Source organism: Erpetoichthys calabaricus, chromosome 7, assembly GCF_900747795.2.
Source record: "Erpetoichthys calabaricus chromosome 7, fErpCal1.3, whole genome shotgun sequence".
NCBI lineage: Eukaryota > Metazoa > Chordata > Cladistia > Polypteriformes > Polypteridae > Erpetoichthys > Erpetoichthys calabaricus.
In genome coordinates this window covers 199,098,922-199,120,633 of record NC_041400.2, presented here as the reverse complement: position 1 = coordinate 199,120,633, position 21,712 = coordinate 199,098,922, and the positions used below count along the sequence as shown (strand labels likewise).

Below are 21,712 nucleotides of genomic sequence, written 5' to 3'. Positions count from 1 at the left end.
CCTCCGATTGTTTGCAGAAGTCGTCTCGGTGCCACTTAAAGGGGGTCCAGTTGGCCCTCGAGGGGCGGGCAGGCCGCTTTGGCTTTGTGAGACCAGCAGAGGCTTCAGACGCTTTGATTTGTGCATCTGTGAGGTTGGCACAAACTGGGCATGGCAGAGGGGTCTTGTCTGGGCATTGCCACCATTAGGCCTGGCACTGACCTGGAGATTATTAAAATCGTGCCAGGGCCGAGTAGTGACTGGCTTTGTGGTCTTCAGTTACTGGAGTGCCACCCGTTAGCAGACTGGCATTCCCATGAGTGGTAGGGCGTTGAATAATTTTGCTTCTTGAATGCAGAAAGCCTGCTTCATTGTTGGCACACGTGGCACCTTGAGCCACAAGTGTTGACCCCCAAATGGTGGTGATGTGCATACCTGCTACTAAGTTGGCATACTGAGGGGTGAGGCTGCAGTGACCGGGTGGTGCCAGGCAGCTGTAGAGTGGGCTGCACATGGGGTGTATGCAGATGCTCAGTGCTACTGAAGACAGTAGGAGGTTGACGGTCATAATGGAGGTGGGCATCTGTATACCTCCCAGAGTGGCACAGGGGGTGTTCACAACACACGCCCTGTTAGGACCCATCAGGGGCGTCTGCCCTCGGGTGGTCACCACGTCCTCAATCCACCATCGGGCCGTGTCTGAGATGGGGTGGCAGGTGGGCAAGTGGACCTTGCCAGCTTGTGCCTTGTTTGAGTGGTCCTCATCCATGGATTGGCGATGGCTAAGAAAAGGAGGAGACGCAGCAAGTGACACGCCAGGCGCCCGTGGTTTTCCTTCTTTATTTGAACAGCACGTCACACACACAACGAGTCGCCACGTGGGCTGCAGTGCACAGCGATTCACACACGAGTGCCATCTACGCCACACACTTGTGGCCTACTGGAATTGGCTAAAGGAGTCCATGGCTCGCCCATGCCTAGCACATCTTCTACGTGTTAATAGTCGCGTAAGTAGCAAGGGCACCATGTGGTCCAAATTGGCACTAAAATCCAAAAGTGCGCCCATCGGTGCAGAGCTGTGCAGCACGCGGGGCACTCCCCCCGCCAGGCAGATCCATTCAGATGTCCCCAGCTGAGCAGGTGGCGTTGGCATCTGGGGCTCACACCGTCGTCCGGGACTTGGGGATGATGGGCCCGTTCAGTGCTGCGAGCCGCCGCTTTCGCACTGCACGAGAAAAGAAAAAGAGCACAGATTGAGCGGAGACCCCTCGACCAGGCGTGCCAACCCCCCCACCCTGCCAGGCCCCGGAGTCAAAGCAGCTGCTGGCGCATGGAGGTGGCGAGGGACGTCCACTGGACAAAAGTGGGCTAACTTGTGATGACTACGTACAGCGTGGGGTATGGGGTGTTGCCAGCTGGCCGGTGGGCACAAAATGGAGTCCAGCTTGGGCCGAGTCTGTGGGACGGGGGACTAAGGATGAAAAGTGTTAAAGCCCTGGCACGGCCCACCCTCACCACGGGGCAGGCGTCCAGTCCTCCACCATTTGCAGCTTATCGCGTGGTCAATAAACATCTGTCTCTACATTTTGTGGCATGTGAGCCAGTAGAGTTGGTGGGCATCTTTCAGGGCACACTAGCTGGCCTTAGTGGGTTTTATGAGCACAGAGCTTCACTGCTTTGCTTTACCCAAGTGACTCCAATTCCACCCACACGTTGGCCACATTCACCAGACGGGCACACACCATCACTGCTATGGGGGTGGGCATTGTGGGTAGTGAAGAGGCTGGCTGGCCTTTCTGACCTGCCCCCTCCATGGGTGCCCACTCTGCATGCCTCCTGCTCCCCTTTTTCATCGCTGATGGTAACTCATTGACCCTCGAAGACCCCAAGGCAGTAAACGTCAAAGGTGACTGAGGAGGGACGAGCCGATCCCCTCGATTCAGGTGGCAGCCATGAGAGCAGGAAGAAGCGGTGACCTGAAGCCAGGCAGCCAGAGCGAGCGAGAGAGCGTCGCACCTCAAGGTGGCGGCAGAGAGCGCAGCCGTGTGACAGATGAAGTAATAAAAAGGCGCTATACTTATACAGTACATGTTCCAGGTCCAGAGCGGACAAACTAGACCAGGGGCCATCGGAGCGGGTCATACGAGCTGCAACAGAAAGGGCACAAGTTCAGCAGCCATCCAGTCACACCTCCGCGGGAGACCCTTCACCAGCTTCACCATTGTGGCATCTTAGGGCTGGCTGGTGCCAACCACTGCAGCATTGCAAGTGCCATCGCAGCTCCCCTGCATGACCTCCGGCCATTTTATGGAGAGGCCACCGTCACCGCCAGCATGTATGCCAGGCCCACCTGAGGACTTACCCAGGTCATTGTTGTTCATCATGGCGTTGGCGCTTCGCAGCCTGGGACCCTGCTGTGTGAAGTGGTACCCAAACTTGAGCAGGGTGCTGTTCTTCTCCAGCATGCTTGCAATCTCCATTTCGACTTTATTACCGAGCTGCTGGCTCTGTGGAGACACAAAGGACAGGGTTGGTGACCACGGCCTGGCACAGGTGTCCCAGAGGCATCGACATCCCTAGGGCTCTAGTGCCCTTCTCCTGTCAACAGAGGCGCATCAGCCAGCTCCAGATTGTCACTCCAGTCGTAAAATCGATTGACGAGTCACAACAGGTCAGTCAGGATGGAGAATAAGACAGCAAAGTAGGTGCTGGTGATGAGCGAGGGTCTTGTGGCACCGAGGAGACACCCGTGTGACGCACAACATATCTGCTATGACCAGAGGAGGTGACCTCTCCTGGGGACATCCACTCGATGACCACAAGTAACTGGAGGGTGGGAAGAGGCAGCAGGATGAGACGGAGGAGATGGCGGTGAGCGGGTGGGGGGGCGCGGCAGGGCCGGGGAAACACGCAAAACGTCTTCATGTGTGTTTGGGGACAGTAGAAGCTGACCAACGTACAGAATGGGCAGTAAGGCCGAGCCGAGTGACCACAAGAGCCCGCTTACACTGACCAGAGGAAGACAACAGCAAGAAAAGATGGAGGAGCGGTGGATTCAGACTGGGAGATCATGTCAGACCACCAACCAGAGGGGTGCGGGCGAGACTATCAACAGCAGAGGTGGGCATTCATGGGGCAAACCGGTGACATTAGAAGTTGTGCCCAGCAGGGGTCACTACAAGCGGAGGGGCCAGCCGAGTGGACCTGCACAGAAGGTGTAATCCACAATGATAACACAATGGGGGACTTGAGCTGCAAAGACCACCCTAAGAGGAGGCGGTGCCACTCTCTGTATCCAGACAGTGTGCACAACATTATATAGCGCCTTACACTGTCAAGTACAAGTGGGCGGAGGTCATGTGAGGCCTCCATCTTGGTGTCCACGCTGCAGCCAGGTGGCACATGGGAGTGACTTGAGGACCGAGGACAGCGGCCAGACAGGACAGGTGGACTGTTGTGGGGGTCCTTATTGTCCCAATTGTGAATTCTTAGTTCACATGCTGCCCAACGCCCAACACATCACTGCTCTCAGTGACAGGCACATGGCAAAGGTATGATATAATGGGCTCCCTGGGGCACCGGGAGTAACAGTGAGGTCCATGTGCCAAGGTTGGCAACAGAAAATTCCTGCAAAATGTGCCGCACATCCCGGCTGTCATGCTGATTCTTGGGATGTCACTGGGCCGCTGATATTGATGCCAACTACCACATCGTTACATGCTGTCATTTTTTTGAAGCCCCCCCATGTAAGAGGACCTTTGACACTAGCGGGCAGACTGACACTTTGATGTCCCCTAGTTTAATGTCACTGAGGTGCTTCAGCTTTCTACAAGTGGAGGGCGACCTCCATCCAAGTGGAGACCCCCAATGCACATGGCATAGCACAGCTGTGGTCGGGGTCGGCGGTGGCACAGCCTGAGCTCTCAAGCGGGCTGGCGGGTGGACGGGGCAGTTTTGGGGGTCTCTGTGACTCGTGCGCCGCTGTTCTCGGAGTCACCACTAGGTGTCAGTTGCACGCCCTCCACTGCCCGCTTACCTGATTGTCGATTTTCAGCTCCAGCAGCGACATGTTGAACTGCAGCGCCTCCACTATCGCCAGGATGCCAGCCCCCGTAATGAAGTTGGACTCCACGTTGAGACTCTTGAGGGTCTTGTTCACCTTCAGCATGTCGGCGAGAGCCTGCAGACGTAATGGAGAGGCTACATCAACACTGGCACGACTAGGCACAGCTGGGCCAGGCCCTTCCCGTGCTCCTATGGTGATATAGCGCCTTCAGCACACACTAAACCTCGTGCTACTCACAAATGCCACCGGGTCATTGCTCCTCGTCCCCACGATGCTGAACTTCTGTACGTGGCTGTTGCTCTTCAGGGCCTCGGCATACGCCTTTAGCGTCGGCACCGGAATGTTCTGTGGGACAAGACGGGCACAAACCCGACGGCACAGGTGTCAGTGTCAGCAGCCACCCCAATGGCGTAACGAGCCACCAGGGGGCGCCACCCACGTACCTTGATGTTGTTCAGGTTGACCTCCAGCAGCTCCGTGTCGTTACTCCTCACCCTCTCCAGCGTCTCCTCGATGTCCGTTGAGTTGGGCTCCTCGTCTGGCACGGGTTTATACTGCGTGGACTGGATGACGCCTGAAAGAGGGGCACAAATCAAAGGCTGGCATGAGACTGGGCATGAGGAGTGAGGCAATGTGAGCCATTATGGCTGGCATTCCTCTGTGTGCCCAGCTTGACGCTGGTACCCTCACCATTGTATAACATTACTTTGCACACAAAGATCAATGTGCCCGGGTGCCACAAGGACTTCTGGATGTTCCATAGGTGCTGTGTGAGGGCACCACTTGGACACTGGTGGGCACCACTTACTGTTCAGGCCTTCCTTGTTGACGATGGTGCTGCTCGCCAGGGCCTCGTAGTACTGCTGGTTGCTCATCAGCGTGTGCATGCCAAGGATGGCTGTCAGGAATAAAAGAGTGAAAACAGCAAAGTCACTGGCACGGGAAAGCGGGACCCCTACAGAGTAGCACCCAGAGGGCAGAGGGAGCCCGTGGTGACTTACCAGCAAAAGAAAGAATTAGGAGTAGACAAGCAGCCAACCCGCGGGTGAGAGATTAGACCTCAGGACCCCCAGAGTTCATACACAATCTGAGACAAGGGGGGGTGGCAAAGCCATGCCAGGGCACTGGACACAAAGGTGTGGTGGCGATGTGATTGGGGGGCACAAGCACACTAAGCAGAGCAACAGAGCAAATGAGGGCAGGTGACGCCATGGCAATCCAATCTGTCATCGTTAGTACACACAGGACCACCCTACTGGCTAGCAGGGGTCACCCGCTTCCTGCCAGAGTGGCGCTTTGTGTTTATTTGGTCCTCATTGGGACCTTTGTCACCCCCCAGGTGACTTTGCCCTCTTCTTTTCCATTCCTGGTCTTCAATGCCCACGATGCCCACCACTTCACCCCCCCTATTTCCATTGCTCTCTGCCTAATTTTTATATAGTGCCTTTTTGTTTCGCCCCTTATTGTGGTCATAATGGTGCGTAGGTGGGCTGCTGTACGGTTCTTGCTTAACAGGTGGTATGACAATGAAATGGACTTCTGGGGACGGTGGGGCACAGTGCTTAGTGGTCCTGAGTGCCACTGCGTCACCGTCTCTGTGGGCTGTGCATGTCCCCCCTGTTTGGTGTGCCCCATGTCCAGTTAACTGGTGACCCGCCCAGGATTGGCTCCCACCTCACACCCTGGACCCCTTGCGATGGACGACTTGCTAGTGACCCGTCCCTTATGTAGTGCCTTTCCACTGTATGCTGTCCTGGAAAACTCAAAGCACACGAGCCTCAGCGGGCAGAAAGGCCAGTCAGTGTGGCGGGCATCTGGGTGCCAATAGAGTACAGGGGGGTGACCGATGCCCTTGAGCCACCACTTGACCCCTCAAATGGCTCCCTGCTCCTCGCCTCTGGGGGTCCGGTGACACGAAAGACCAAACAGAAAGAGCAACACAACAAGACAATGGAGGGCAGGCAGGTGGGCAGGCAGGGTGCTCTTACAGTCCGACGGGGAGCTCAAATGAAATGGGTGACGAAGCAGAGGGGAAGTGAGGTGCTGCAAAACAAAGAGATGAAGGTCGTTAGTCAGGAGTGGCAAGGAGGTGCCATGGCCAAGGTGGGTGAAGGGGCTGCATGCCAAGTTGAATGAGAGGGCTAGCAGCTGGGTGCCCGCCCTTTTATTTACAAAGGGCTGGCTGACCACCACAGCGATGACACTGCCATTCAGTTGACTGTGGCGGACCCTCAAAGAGAGGAGAGGACATCCTCCATGGTGAGTAATGAGTGGTCGCCAAGTGGGCCGAGCCCCTCACGCCAGCGCTCACCTGCGATGTCACACAGCTCTGCGTCGGACGCATTTGCCAGGGCCTCCTCCAGTTCGGGTTCCAGCGTCACGTTCTCCAATATGGGGTCGACTGGCATCTTCTTGGGTATCCACACCTTACCTGAAACGGCAGGAACCAAACTAAAGGAGGACGCCTTTAAGACCCCCACCGTCATGGCCGTGCCAGGCGCCCCAATCAGCTCGAACCCCATTGGTCCTTCTGCTTCCTCCCTGTCTGCCTGCCCCTCCCCTCATCAAGGTGGTCCATTCATTTTTTATTTAAGATGCAAAGCAGATTCAACGTGAATGGACCCTCACAACGCAAGACCACAGTAGGAGAGGAAGACACATACTCAGTCAGTGGGGGGGTCCACGGTCAGCTAGATCAGACCCAATCACAGGCCTGGGGACCCCCTGCTGAGCACTGTGATGTCACATGGGGCACTGACCCCGGCGGTGGCCTCGCCCCGCAGTCCTCTGCTTAGCAATCCCACCCTTCAGAGATGCCAGGGTGTCTCCGGAGCCCCTTCAATTGTGGACCCCCAATGGGCTCCTCTCAGGCAACCTGAAGGCTTTAAGGCCACACCAACAATGTGTGAGTGGGCCGCGAGACCACCGTCCCAAGGTGACCTGCTCCTCTTCAGCTGGCTGGGACCCTCAACGTATATTCATATATTTTTGTGTCTCGGAAACCCCCCCGTCCCCCCATTTCCCCCCCCCCCCAACAGTAGGGATGGACCGGAATTCAGTGTCCCTCACGCTCCCTAAAGTAGGACCCCCCAGCACCAGCCAATTGCCCCCCCCAGTCTTACAAGCCCGACACATTTCACCAACATCGCCCAATAGCTCTTCACCCAGGACCACCATCTCTACTGCATGTGCGTCCCCCCCCAACACCGACCTGCTTAGGACCACAAAGTGACGCCACTCCTGCAAAAAGACCCTGAAGACAACCTCTGAGAACACAGCAAAGAGATGAACGAGACGTGGGCTGCACAGCTTACCGGCCCACCTCGCTATGGAAACTGAAGACCCTGCGTGTGCAACGTAACGGGCAGTGGACAGGCGGGCAGCGTGGCGTCGCCATTTAGGCCCGGACTTCAGTCCTGGAGGCTGTGACTTCAAATCCCACCGCTGACACCACATGACCACGAGCTGGTGACTTCACCTGCCCAAGTGCCAACTGGACAGACAAGTGACGGATGGCAGTAAAGCCACAAGTGTCCACCAATCAGCCAAAGGCGACACAGCGTGGCACTGCAGGGGGCATAACTGACCACCTAAGTTATCACAGATGAGCTCAGGAAATGGCGGGTCCTCTCCTGGGGTGGACATGCTGCTCTTGGCGGTCTGCTGGTGGGCCCTCCTTCATGCGAGGGTCTTCCGACTCCCTTTATGTGCTGGCAAGCAGCTGATTTCACACAGGCAAAGGTGGCAAAGGTGGCAAAGGTGGCGAAGCTGGTAGGGCGAAGGTGGGGGGCAGTGGGGTTGAAGTTTCAATTCAGTCATTTTGTGATTTTGTGTTGTTGTTTGAGGGTCCCGTTGGAATCCTGGGGATGTGTGGAGTCGTCCAGTTAGTTTGTGGAGGCAGGAAGAAGAAGAAGAAGATGAAGACTTTGATTTATATAGCGCCTTACTCACGCTCGAGGTGCTGACGTGATCATAAGGGCACGTGTGCCCCTGTGCCGTTAGCTGGGGGTCCGTGGTGATGACGTCCCATTGGCAGTTTTCAAACCCCCGTGTTTGGGGGTCCTTGGCCATTTGAGGGACTCTGCCACTCATCAGAGCCCCGGCCCGCCACTTCCTTTTGTTTTCTCGTTTTTTATTTTTTCAGCTCTTTTCCTTCTCGTGGTGCCACAAATCAGCGAACCTGCAACGCCATCTCCTGTCACACTGCCACACTGCGGCCACCGAGACAAACAGACATGTCACCCCCTGGCATGGCTGCAATGCTAAATGACATCTCGTACCCACGTGTGTCCTCGATGATGGACTTCTGACCCCTCGTCTGCTCTCCAGAGCCCACCCAATGGTGGACCCTAAAGCTCCCACCTCGGAGCACAGGTGATCTTGAGGGTCCTTCCTCGCGTCTCGTCTTCCTCGGTCAGGTTGGCCACAACTCCAGGGGCTACGAAGCTCCGATGCCCCCCACCGATCTGTGCTCGTCATTTTATTGCCTCAGCTTTACCAGCCAGGGGTCAAATCGCACCTTCCTCGCCCCTCTAGCAGGACACATCCCAGGCTTTGGCCCTTGTCTTCACCCCAAATGATTTTCCCCAGAATGCACTGCAGCTGGGCGAGACGTCACTTTAGGGTCCACCGGCCAGGCCGCCTGTCCACCTGTCATCAGACCCACTTTCACCAGTTTGGCGCCTCAGATGTGCTGGGCAGCCGTGGACGGAGTGCCAGTCCATCACAGGGTCTACTAACGGGCAAGTCAGACTCTGACCCGGCCTGAGGGCACACACCTGTGCCATCTGGACTGGGACACATTGGCACTCGTCACTGTTCGTCCACGTCACCCAAGGACTGAAGCCAGGCTGTCCCAGTGAGCCCCTTTCACATGGCCATAGGAGTGGCTTCTGTGGTGCCCCCTCTGTGGTCAAATGTAAAGAAAGACACCCGGAGCCGAGTGCCCGCTGCCTAAGCAGTGAGATGAAAATCAGACGAGACAAAGGAGCAGACCGGGGCACAGCATGGCAGCACTTCAGTCCCATCAGACTGGCATGGCATGCCGTGGTGACAATTCAGCTGGGGTAACTTTGGTGGCATCAGCTTAGGTCTCTGAGCCAACGTTTGGGGTCTGCGCTGATGGACAATGGAACACGACACACGGCGGCGCCTCCTGCTGGTCAGCATACACGACTTGACACAACGGCAATGCCAGTTAATGACTTTGTGTCTTACTAGCAACATGTGCCAAACATTCAACGTGGCAGGGAGTGAATGACACGAAAACGGTGACATAGCAACGCAAAGCCAAAACGCTGCCGACCAATCAAACGCGCTCATTTTATACGATTGTTCTGCACTTCGATATTCTGATGACGCGGATCACGTGACCCTCACATGCAACAAAACAGGTGAGCTGAGCCCTGGCAACAGGAAGTGGTGCCCACTGCTATCAGCCACAACGTGGCATTCAGCAAAGGACAACAGGCGATGCCCAAACCCAAACGGGTGCCCCCCCGATTCCATACCTCTCTTCTCGCCGGTGTACGGGACGAGCTCCTCCTTATCGGGCAGCTCATTTGCTTGCTTCTCGAGGTGGGCCAGCAGGTCGTCCCGCTTGAAGGTGCCCGTGGGTGCCTTCTTGGTCTGGTCTTTCTGTCTCATTCCAGCTGGCAGGAGGGCATTCTGGAAGAAGACGAGGAAATAAAGAAAGCCGTGAGATGCTGGAGTGCGCCTGGTGACTCTGAGGGGACCCCCGGTGGTCTCGTCCCCACTTGAGGGCATCGTCATGCAGCACTTGTGGTTCAGAAAAGGCCTAAACAGGGAGAGACACCCGGGCCCAAAATCAGCAAAGCTGAAAGAAAGAAAGAAAGAAAGAAAGAAAGAAAGAAAGAAAGAAAGGACTCATTCAATCAATAAATCTGCAAAGAGCACAAGAGCAGAAGAAACGTCAAACCACAAACACAAAGCGCCGAAGACCAACGGAGCCGAACGACGCCAGGCCTGGGGGGCAATGCAGCGCCCCCTTGAGCTCAACGTGCAAAGTGACATCAAAAACGTGACGAGGAAGACGAGCTCAACGCGGTGACCCTGAGGGAAGAAACAATGACAGAGCGTCACATTGAGAAGTGGCGCGTCACCAGGCAGGGCGAATGTCACTATGATGGTGGACTTGTGGGACGAAGAAACAACAGCAGACAAGCAGAGGGGTGCGGACGAGAGAACTGACCGGGGGGCTGGGGGTCAAACTAAGAGACGCAGTATGGCGCCTCATCAGAGCTAACGATGTGAGTGGCGTCCAGCAGGGGGCAGTCCTGGGGGCCCAGGGGCCTGGCATATAGCGGCACACTGCAACATTCGGAGGCAACGCCCCCCACACGTCTCCTTTACGAATCCCAATCAACGTGAATTTTAACGCCCACAGCCCCACCCCGACTCCGCCCACAGTTTTGCATATTTGAATATGCAAATCAATCTAAGTAGCCCCTTCCCTTCAGTGCTTTGTTAAAAGACAAGGGCGAAATCACGTGGAAGAAACGTGAAGTGGAGGCAAAGAAAAGCGAATGTGGGGGCTCAGGGTGTGACACTGGTGGTGGAGTGGCACAGCGTGGCAGAGGCACTGAGAAGTTCAGAAAGTCACACAGAGCAGGAAAGAAAAGAGAAGTCGTCAGGTGTTACGTGACATTCACTGATGTGACGGACAACATTTATGACCCAGGCAGGTCATGTGACTCGCTCAGGGTCACACGGTGGCATTTGAGGTCGCAGTCTTAACCACAACGCCACTCTGCCTGCCATCACAGTCCCCGAGTCGCTGAGTGCCATGGGGATGTATGTTTGGGCAGGAGATCTCAAAATGTCCCCTTTAATCTCGTAGTTTGATTTGTCACTAAAGCAGAGCGTCGTAAACCGCACCTTGAATTGAGTTTCATCGCAACTGAAGCAGCGCGTGAAAAGCTTCGTATTCCCAGTCACTGATGGCTACCAGCTTCTGAAACGGCCGACGGGAGGCAGACCACCAAATTACAGCCCTCTGAGCAGTGAGAGGTGGTGGGCTTGAGAGCACACGTTCAAATACCCCATCACCAGTCCCAGTAGGCATCGAGCGCCAGGCAGAAACAACGCCTGGAGGGGGCGCCAGGTCATGACTGGGTGAATACGGGCACACGCACACACACTAGTGGTGCCAGTTCAGCATCACCAACTAAGCTGTATGGCTTTGGAAGGAGACCGAAGCTCTCGGAGGAAAGCCACCAGGAAAACACACCAACTCGTGGCAGGGGGCACCGAGGACAGGACCCCCTTACGGTGAGTCAGCAGTGGTGCCCGGCGGGTTTCATGTACGTGGAGTGAGCGACTCATCTGTACTTTACACACTTGGGTGCATTTCAGCCGAGCACTCCTGGAAATGGACATCGACTAAGAGGCCCCTCGTCATCATCGTCATCATCGTCACCTGTAAATACGTGCCGTTCTCTTCTAATCCTTCCGTTTGTGACGTGGCAGTTGGACTTGTCTCTTCATCCCGGCCCCCCTTGTATTGTTACAATCCGTGTCACGGCCGCTAATCACTGCACTGAGAAAACTGAGCGGGACGTGCGGACGCAAGGGGGTCCCTGCTGTGAAAATGTGTGGGCAGAAACGGGCGGACACAACACTTACACTCGGGGTCCCGAGAGCCAGCAAGGAGGAGACGCGGACCACTAGAAAAGAGATCAGCCCACCCAGCCCAGCACAGCTCGCCAGTCCTGCCCAAAGTCACATCAAGTGGAGCTCTGAAGGTCCCTAAGGTCCTGCTGCCCACCCCACTCTGTGTGTCCTCGGCCCATGGCACTCAATCCCTTCATAACTGTGAACCCTTCTATCAGGTGCCCCCCCTAATCTCCTGGTGCCCCCCTCCAGCCCTGCTTTGTCCTTTTTTGTCCTTTGGCCTGCAGGTCAAAAGCTCCTCCAGGACCCCTGGTGAGGCCTCAGGGGTCACCTGCCCTGCCTGTGAGACCCCAACTGAGATGTGCTTCAGTGAGAGTGTCACGGTCTTCTGTGTGCTATGATGGGCTGAGCGGAGTGTCGCCCAAGTTCAGCGTGGCACAGCCCACCCTACGCACCCCGTCTTTCACTGGAGTTGACCGGTGGGCTTCAGTGCTGCGACAGACACGATGGAAATGACTGGAAGGACCACAAAAGGGACTGGGCAAGAGAAATGAGGGCCTAAGGTGGGGACAGCAGGACCACCCAAAGCCGTAAACTTGAGACAAAGTCAAGAAGGTGGCAAGCGGGTGCCACACTGAGCGAGACCTCCTGACAGGTGACCGGTGCTTGTAAGAGAGTGCCAGCCAGTCGATCGGCACCATGCTGATGCCACACCATGGTGACTGTGATCACGTGTCACACGTCCTACTTGGCATCGAAAAAGAGCAACACAATCAAAGAAAGAAAAGAGGGAGAAGTGGGCCGCGTGTGTGGTGGGCTGACCTTCACTGACACCCCCCCCCCCCCGGCCCTCCGCCCCCGCTGAATGCGAGTGGATGCTGTGACATCGTGGGGGAAGACCTCATCTGACACAAGGCAGTCCCCCCGGACAAGGCCAGTCAGTCCTTTGACACTGCGGAAGATGCTGGCAGGAACAAAGCATGGCTGGATTTGGGGACCACGGACCCCCACTGGGGTAAGACCATCACTAGGCCTGCTGGTCTCTCCCTCTGCCAGGCCACTTCTCCACCCAAAGACTAATAATGGCCATGATAAGACAGGGGGCCACCGGGCGGTCTGCCAAGATCGTTATCCAGGTTGATCGATGCCAGTGCTGCCATTTGTAATCGGCTCGTGTTTTAGTTAGGGCTCACGTTTGTGTGACGTGTGAGGACCACAGCAGGGATTTGGGGCACTTGGTTCAGTAATCAGTAGGTGAACAGGGTCACCTGGGGACCCACGGGGGACAAAACAAAAGACACTAAATGGCAGCATCGACAGAAACAATAAAGGCACACGTTGGCGAGGTCGGGGCTCACGCCAGGGTGGTCCTACTCACGTCGGGGTCCAGCTCCTCCAGCTCGTCCTCCAGCCGCTGCAGCTCCTCCACAGACAGCTTGTTGAGGATCTCATCCTCGTCCAGGTCTCGGTATTTCTCCAGCTCCTTCCTGTACGACATCCTGCAAGAAAGAGAAACACCCTGAAGGGCACCGAAACGGGTATGGGTGGCTTTTGGGATAAAGCGAGTGTTGGTTCAAAGCGCCCTTCATTCATTCACCGGCGCCCCCTGCTGGCCCCTCGCTCACTTTTGGTTTCCTTATTTGACTCTTTTGTATTTTTGCCCTTTGCTGCTTGTCCTGGGGGGGCGGGGCCTCTTGACCCTGCGGACGTAGCAGACCCCCCCATATATATATAGCCCGCTCACCCTTGGCACTTTTGCTTGTTAATCTCCAGTGTCTGGACTTTGGAATTCATTTTCTGGACCGCGGATTTCAGGCGACTCCTCCGAGTGCCACGCGGCTGCTTTCCTTTTTGGGCTCATTTTTGAATTTGCCCGTTTGAGGAGAGTCGGGTCTTCATGTCGCTCAGTGCGGGCCGTGCCAGCCTGCTGCTCAAGTTTCAACGCCTGCCTCCTTTGAGTTTTGTTCATCTGCAAATCCTAACAGAAGCACAAAGACAATAAAAAGAATCCTAAAAGGTGCCCATTCAAGCTGCGGGCAGCTGGCATCAGTGCCAGTCTCCGCTCTCTCCTAGCGCTGCACACAGCTGGCTTTACCAGTCACAATCCACTCGCTTCAACTGACGCGTGTATAGCGCCTTTCACCACTTAGTGCCTGATCAACTGACCGATCACAAGACACCGACACGGGCAAACACAAATGGGGGCCACCAGTGAAACCCAAAGCCCCCGGCTTTACTCCAACATCGAGAGGGGACTGTGAGACCCCAGCCAACGCTTCTTCAAAGGGTCGGGAGGCCCCCTAAAGCGAGCCAGGGCTCAGGCCAGAACCGTAAGGCCACCTGCTGGCTTCAGCTGGAAGAGGCCCAAAGATGAGGAAGGGGCTTTAAAAGACCCCCACTGTAAATAATCCAAAAAGATCCCAGCAAACCGTCAGCATGAAGAGCAAATGAAGAATCTTCAGAAGTCGAGGACAAAAGAGCAAACGGGCACAACGGCGAGCGACAAGACAACCGAAAAGCAGAGCACAAAACTCACAGGACGTCCCGAGTCTGCTGGGCCGCTTTACATAGCCAGAGGGCGGGGCTCGGGGTGCTGATGTCAGTCTAGCTCCGCCCACAACAAGCAAGGAGCAGCAGAGCATTTAACAGGACAGAACAGAATTAGAAAGAACCAAAGTGACACTTTGGTGACCTCCACGAGCCTGCTGTCACATGTGCTGTCACACGCTCTGCCACTTGGAGGGACAGGATCACCTGGGTTCATCTTCACCGTCCTCAAGCACAGACGTAAGCGCCGGGCTGGCAGACAACCAAGGCCAACAGGAAGAACCCAAAATGAGCTACAAGACTGTCACACGTGTGACGTCAAGGGTCTCGGCACTTGGCAGCCGGTCCCACTTGGGGGTCTGAGACCAAAGTGCTGCCCCTCAGGCTGCCCACTGCTACTAACCTACAGACACAAAAGATAAAAACTCCAAACAAACAAAACACTCAAAACATCAGACGGAAACAAACCATAAAAATCCACAATCAGGGACAATAAAAAGTAGTGCCAAGCAGTGCCAGGCGGCCATTAGCCAGAAGAACAAAACAGCAGAAACAGGACGAGACCCCCAAGAAAGGGACGGCAAGCGCTGGCAAGGAATGCCCAGGCAGCAGCGGGCAGACGTCACGAGCCTCTATAGGGTCCTACAGGAGACCCCACCCCCTTGTGGGGCATAAAATCCAAATCAGTCCAAATTAGCATAACAGACAAACGCATATCTAATGAGGTAAAGCAGCAGAACCCTCAGCAGGGACAAAGGCCCCCAAATTAAAGACAAGCAGCTGCCACCACGAGGGTCTGGAGGGCCTCCGCCACGGGCGCCATCTTCAGCTTGGCAGACGAGACCTAATGGGCACTGCGGCTGTTAAGGAGAACCCGGGCACACGGATGGATGGTGGCCAATGAAATGTCGCCAAGCAGGCTGGGTGTGAGGATGTGCCAGCAGTAAAAAGGGTCAAGATGGGCAGACCACTAAGAACGAGCGTCAAGGTCACCAAGCAGAGGCAGACGAGATGGAGAGCCAACTAAAAGGGGCTCTGAATGGGCATCCTGACGGAACCTTTACACCCGCCCTGCTCTGCCACGCCCTGCATTTGCCTTGACGACCGGAGGTCCAAAGTGATGAGAAGGTCAAGACGACAAATGATGAAGAATGGGAATCGGACTCGGAGACTCAAGAAGCACCAAAAAGGAGGTCCAGAATCGAAGAAGGAAGCCAAGCCTAAGCGCCAGCTTGACATAAAGGTTTCACCACAAAGCCACCGACTAAAGGCGACCAAGTCACACGGCAGACCTTTGACACTTGACTCAAGGGACGGTGGGCTCGTTGGGCTGAGTGGCCTGTCCTTGTCCCTGTCCCGATTCTGTGCCCTCGAACTGAACGAGTTTAAGAGCTCCTCACCTCGGCGCCCCACCAGGGTCACAACAACAAAAAGACGGGCAGCACGGGGAATATGAGCAGATGATGGAGAGGACAACCAACTAGAAGGACTTGTGGGCAGGCGGGCAGGACACGTGTCCTTGGTGTACCCAGAAGTCACAAAGTGACCACCTGGAGTGGCAGCCCCATTGGCAATGAGGGGGTCAGGGGGCCGTCCAACCTGGTCCGACTTGTCCACCACACACAGGCCAAGAGCCATTTTTACGAGGACGATGACACGACGCAAGCACAAGGTCATTGAGATCATTGAGAGGGATGGAAACATAAACGTTAAAATCACCCGCCGTAGTGACGAAGGTCCAGAGATGACCTGACAAACCCAACGATCAACTCCGGCGATGAACAAATTAGTAATGTCGAGTCCTCTGTCAGTCTTCACAGGGGTCTCGGGGGCAGGCAGGAGGCATGCTGGGAGCTGAAGTCCCCGAGGGGGTCACTCGGCTCTTGTCAGTCTTCACCACTGGAGATGTTCCTTTCACTTTGCTGAAGGCTGCGGAGACCCCTGCCAGCTTCACAGCAGCCACCCTGAAGGGAGGTGGAGACTCCATCATCGTCATCGTCATCCTCCTCGCACACTCGGGTGAGTTTCCTTTGGTCTTCAGATGCTCCGAAGGTGCCACACTTTGACGACGCATTCAGCACACGGAGCTCAGGACGGGCGTCGAGAATCTCTGCCAGGAAATAAAATGAATCCCGTAACCCGAGCGCAGCCAACAAGCCAGGCCAAAAGTCGTAAACAGGACCAACGCCAAGGTCTTGTGGGAGAATCCGCCATCCCGGACAACCACAAACCTGGGGAGGTCTGGATCATCTCATCTAGCAACGGCATAGCAACCGTCAACAAACTCCCCCCCCTCAAAATGGTGACCACAGCGGACCGTTAGGAGCCTCCTTGGCGCTACCCAGAAAATCGAGATGTTTGTATGTGTGAGAGAAACACGTAAATCCCAAAATCGGCACGAGGGGTCAGACCAGCGTCCCCCACTGTCCTGAAGTAGATGTCAAAGCATTTGAGCAGACGCTCAGTGACCCCCCACCTGATCGGATTGACCGCACTCGATGCCCACTCGCCCACCCCCCGCCGCCCAAGGTCGTGAGAGTTATGGTTGTGATGTGCGTCGTCCACGACAGTCTTCCTTTGTCACCCGTGAGACTTTCATCAGCCCTTGTGTCACAATCGGGGACAAACCCCTTCGATGATCACCTGATAACTCATCCCCCTGACTCAAGCAACCGCTTTGTGGACCCTCTCTGGCCACTGAAAACCACCCAGTGCTGCCAGTGATGGTGACAAGCAAATGGGTCACTACATGGCACAGCAGTTCGTTTCAGTGACAATTTTCTCCACCAGCCTACCATCGACCAATCGTAAATAGTCAGGTGAGCGAGACCAGCAGGCTTCTTTAGACCGCGGTTACGCGTAAGTGGGCAACGAGGAGGTGCAGTCGTACAAAACAAACAGCCGGAATCTCGTGTACGGGTGTCGGTTTCACTATCTGCGCCAACGTCTGATGCCCACCACACAACATCATCACTAGCCCTCGATTCAAGCACTGGCTCAGCTTGTTGTAAAGGTGGTGTCGCTGCTCTTTGTTTGCATTGTGTTTTTGGTTGATGGCTCCGCCCCCTCATGCATATTGATGAGCTACCATAAGATGTGCAGACATTTTCATTAAAAATAAAAGTAAAAGGCCTAAAAGCAAACGTGAGCAGGAGATTCCCCACCACTTCTCCATGAGGAGCCCCAAGACATGAAAAACCCCACAGTGATGGCCCGAGCCCACCCCAGAGCTCCAAGTGGCATTGATGGCGAGCACAGAGGACGTGGGGCCCAGCCTACACCAGAGGATGTCAGAGCAGGTGGCAGTGTGGGTGAAGAGGAGACTGAAAGATGGCAAGCTGATGACACGTGGCATCACACCAGAGAGCCACCTGCAAGGGTTCAAAACCATCAACCGTTGAGGTGAGCAACCCTGAGTGGGCTTCGGATGTTGTTTAGTGGGCACAGATGCCAGCGTGGTCAGAAGACAAGCAACTGAGGCTCTGCCAAGTAGTGTGGGGCAAATGAATGACAGCGCATGGAAACGGCCAAACTCGTGGCGAAGTGAATTCAGTGGGCGTCGCTCATCGCTTCGACTCACTGGAGCTCCGCCCCTTCTTGTCACGTGTTGCTCCGCCTTTTTCTCCTTAATGATTCCTTCCATTCATTTCCCTGTGATGCACGTTAAGCTTACTGGCCTACAGTTACTTGGATCTGCCCGGCTGCCATTTTATTTAATGGGATCACCTGTGGTAGCCCCCAGTATTACAGAATACTGCGCCCCCCCGCCCTCCCCTATAAGGACTTCCATGTGCCCATGTGATAAACGGGATGTGGTCCTGCCGAGTTGTCACATTCCAGCCTATTTAATGCCAATCTGCAGACCACTCGGCGCCCCCAGAAGGTCCTTTCACTTTACACACCTGTTTCTAGCGATTGCCATTTCCATAATCTCAGTGAGTTGGGTGCAGTCGTGTGGTCCGACACCCCCAGCGACGGGTTTGGGGCGGAGCTCAGTGTGCATGAGCGCTGACGACCAATGAGCACGGGCCGGAGACCTCACAAATAGAGGAGAAGCTCGTCTGGCTGACGTCTCGTATTTCACATCCTACCATGGAACGTTAAAAAAAAAAAAACGAAAAGTTCGAGATTGTGGCTGAACTCGCCGCCCCCCCCCCCCCCCAACCCAACCCCCCCACGCAGCATATCATTGGCGGCACACAACATTCCGGAAAGTTGTCATGACGACGGACATCCTCAGATCGGCAGCTGCAGTCGTCAAGTGTGACGGCCCCTCTGACAGAAGTCGTGTCATGTGACGTCAGCCTTCGTAATCCCGCCTACTTAATAAGGTGTAAGATCAGCCGACGGCGACGCCCTCCTCCTCCTCCTCCTCAACTACTACTTGGTGGTCTTTCTCTCTCACCGCTCCTTTCTAGTTATCCTCTCGGACCCCTCAGACGGCTGCTTTTATCTTCTTAGGTTTAGTTAGATAGCAGATGTGAAAGGCGCTATATAATACACAGATGTTTACCAAAACTAACTTATAATAATATGAATAAGCAGAGCACTCTAAAGGCACAATCTGACAGATGGACACGTGGCAAAGGTGCCATATCATCGACCCCTGTTACCCACCCAAGGATGTGTTTGTCAGATGGCACACCGGAGGATGCGTGGCGGGCACAGCAGGAAGTGAATTCCGGGCAGACGCTCATCTCCAAAATGTCACCACACTGGGCATCTGGAGCTGGCAGGACAGACACTGGGCAGTGACGGTGGCCTTGTCTCTCAAGTGAATCACACGGGTTGTTAAGAGGTGGGCACTCATTGCACTGATGTCCGCTCGGTTTACAGTCCGGCCAGCACCCGTCGTCCACACTGTCACCACTCTGAGGTCGCAGGCTGCCCGTCCTGAGACATGACGTCAGCCCCCATTCCCAGGCTCTCAAGTAGTCCAGCTAGACGCCCAGCCCCCCATAAGGCCCCCTCCACCACGGTGGCCTGTAGCCTGGCAGACGTCACCCACCGCTGCCGGAGTCTGTGGCTCTCATCAACATTTGTGACATGAAAATCAAAAGCATAGGCAGGAGTAGTGAATGACCGAAGGTGACCCACCATTTGTGTCCTTGTCGTCACAGCGTCCCCAGCTCTAGTCCACCCTGCTCGAGATCCAAGCTGTCTTGGCACTGCTGCCTAAATATTGGATGTGCCAGCTGTGGCAGGGCAGAGACCTTTGACAGCTGCCCCGATGACTTTCCAGAGATGAAAGGCGCTATATAAGGTGCATCTGTGACCAGTCAAGTGGACAGCAGCGACAATGCACTTAATTGTAAAAGGTCTGGAATGGCGCTATAAAATGACAAGTTGGGGGTCAGAGCCCCCACCTCGGGTACCTGCACCCTCCTCATCGCACCTGCTGCTTTTCGCCTGTGTCGCCGACGCGTGTCCCGCGGCCCAGCCTGTGTCGCCCCCCCCCCCCAACTCTATTAATAGTCCCAGTCCCTCTTGGTGACAGCTGAATATTTTGCCCAGATATGGCTGCTTTCTGAGCGCAGCCGACGGGACGAGGAGAGCCGCGGAGCTTCTTACCTGCGGGGCCACGGGAGCCAAGGAGCCGGGCGGCGGAGAGCGGGGCGCGGGCAACTCGAGCCGACGGGCGGCTTCGGCGCTTTGCTCGGGTCCTTCACGCGTCTGCGGGCGGCCGACGGTCCGCTGGATCTGCTCGCTGCCGCCAACTGCGCTGCCACTCTAGTGACGTCACGCGGGGCCCCTCCCTCTCGCCCTGCCTCCCGCGAGAGGGAGCCCCTTGTCTGACGTCACGCGGCACAACAGCCCGCTCCGGGCTGCGTCTGTGCTCGTGCGCGTGCCCGCCGCTTCGGAGCCGCGCGCCCCCGAGCACAGGACTCCTCGCCCCGCTCGTCGCTTCACTCCGGCACCGGGCCGGGCAGATCAGGGCCGATCAGAGCAGACCAGGCCGTCTCGTGGTGTGGAGCCCTCAGTCCTTCCTTCACCTTTTGCTTTGCCAGTTGTGGTTTCTAAAGATTTTACTCAATCGGATGAGCAGACCCGCGAGTCGGTGGGCTCGGAAGAGTCCAGAAAAAACGGGTGTGAAAGGCGCTATAGCCACGATGAAGAGATAGGGAGTAGCATAACCTGTGAAAGAGATAATGAGGTATAATACAGGCATGAAAGGCGCTATAAAAAAGACACCGCTCTGAAGGAGGTAGAGGATGATGTGATAGACGAGATGCCCTCTGCCAGGTGCAGCCTAATGTCTCTGGTATAGCGCCTTTAACATAAGGAGGCATGAAAGGCACTATACAACAGACTAATAAATATAAAAGGCGCTATAAAAATAAGTAGACATGGCAGAAAATCAGTATAAAGTTACATAGCGCCCACTCCAGTCTGCTGCCCCAGGGTTAAGGTAAGGGTGCAGCTGGCATTACGGGGGTGATTTCCCACAAGGCCCCACATAGGGGTGCTGCCCATCCTCGTCTGCTGACGTCACCCTGTGCCCGCCGTCCCTTGGGTGTGAAGCGGAGACCGAACTCGTTCAAATCGTCGAGCGCCCCTCCATTTCAAAGCCCAGGCAGTGCGCTATATCACCGTTACAAAGACGGCCAGAACAAAAGAAACAAGAAAAGGACACAAGGGGGACCACCGGCAAACGGCATCCACTTGAAGGCAGAAATTCATTAGAAAGGGACCCACCATGACAAGTGACACCAGCGTGCCTCTGGACGGGCGCCACCTCAGGTGGGTGGCACACAAATCCTGGAACAGTGGACCTCGGACTTTGGGACACCGTGGGCTTCTCGTCTCCAACGTTCAGCCAGAGATCACCGCCGACTGCTGGAGCAGGCATCGTGTCATGGTGGGCTTTTAAAGCCCCTCAAATGTTTGACTCTTCTCTTCCCAGGAGACAGTGGGTTTTGTGCGGCACATCTCTGCTGTCCTCAAGTATGGCCCACCTTTGGAGATGGCGGACAACGAGGTGGTGTTGATGTTCTCTGCCCAGCTGGGCCAAGCTTGTCCTCTGATTGGCCAAAGAGAGCCATGTGAGAAGGTGTCGACATTTGGAGTACGAGATGGCGGCTGGTCTCCTTGTCCAGAACGAGATTCAGTCTGTCAACATCTAACAACTACGGTACAACGTGCCCATCAATCCCAGGGTGCACTTGGTTACTCTTCTCAGACACTGCACTTCAGCTGTGGCCTCCCTAGTGCCCCCCATTGCCAATGCAGGGGGCACCTCTGCACATTCAGCGGTTTGCCTTTTGAGCTTCTGTGCTGTGCTGACCAAGGACAGGGTGACTGTCACATCAAGCACATGAACACATCTGTGAAGTGGGGACAAAGGACACACGTGACAAAGTGGCCAGCCAAAGGAGCCATTCAGTTGTCGTCTGAAAATGCACAAGTGGAGGGGACCCTCGTGACAAGTCGACAAAACAGCCCGCAGGGGTCCACTTTGGACTGCTGTAGTGCCATCTGGCAAAGGGG

At 55.6% G+C, this 21,712-nt stretch overlaps 1 protein-coding gene across 4 annotated transcripts; it reads right to left on the bottom strand.

Annotated features, from left to right (window-relative positions):
• Positions 1–801: 801 nt before the first annotated feature.
• tmod1 (tropomodulin 1) lies at positions 802–19,979 on the bottom strand. 4 transcript variants are annotated; one of them, XM_028805930.2, is made up of 11 exons: positions 19,796–19,978; positions 13,056–13,176; positions 9,556–9,712; positions 6,357–6,476; positions 4,854–4,943; positions 4,489–4,619; positions 4,283–4,390; positions 4,016–4,159; positions 2,342–2,486; positions 2,063–2,126; positions 802–1,204 (listed from the first exon to the last, which is right to left on the bottom strand). In XM_028805930.2, exons 2-11 carry the CDS (start codon positions 13,173–13,175, stop codon positions 976–978), a joined length of 1,308 nt encoding a protein of 435 aa, XP_028661763.1. In that variant the 5' UTR covers position 13,176; positions 19,796–19,978; the 3' UTR covers positions 802–975. The 4 variants fall into 4 exon arrangements, with proteins under 4 accessions (XP_028661763.1, XP_051785878.1, XP_028661765.1 ...); XM_028805931.2 differs by having other exon boundaries at positions 1,043–1,204; positions 2,068–2,126; positions 19,796–19,977; XM_051929918.1 differs by lacking the exon at positions 6,357–6,476 and having other exon boundaries at positions 19,796–19,979.
• Between the last annotated feature and the right edge of the window lie 1,733 nt (positions 19,980–21,712).

Coding starts and splice junctions, on each gene's coding strand:
- tmod1 (XM_028805930.2), bottom strand. CDS start 13,175: ATGTCGTACAGGAAGGAGCTGGAGAAATACCGAGACCTGGACGAGGAT. Junction 9,713..13,055: donor TGGAGGAGCTGGACCCCGAC/GTGAGTAGGACC, acceptor GTCTTCTTCCAG/AATGCCCTCCTGCCAGCTGG. Junction 2,127..2,341: donor GATGAACAACAATGACCTGG/GTAAGTCCTCAG, acceptor TTTCTGTTGCAG/CTCGTATGACCCGCTCCGAT.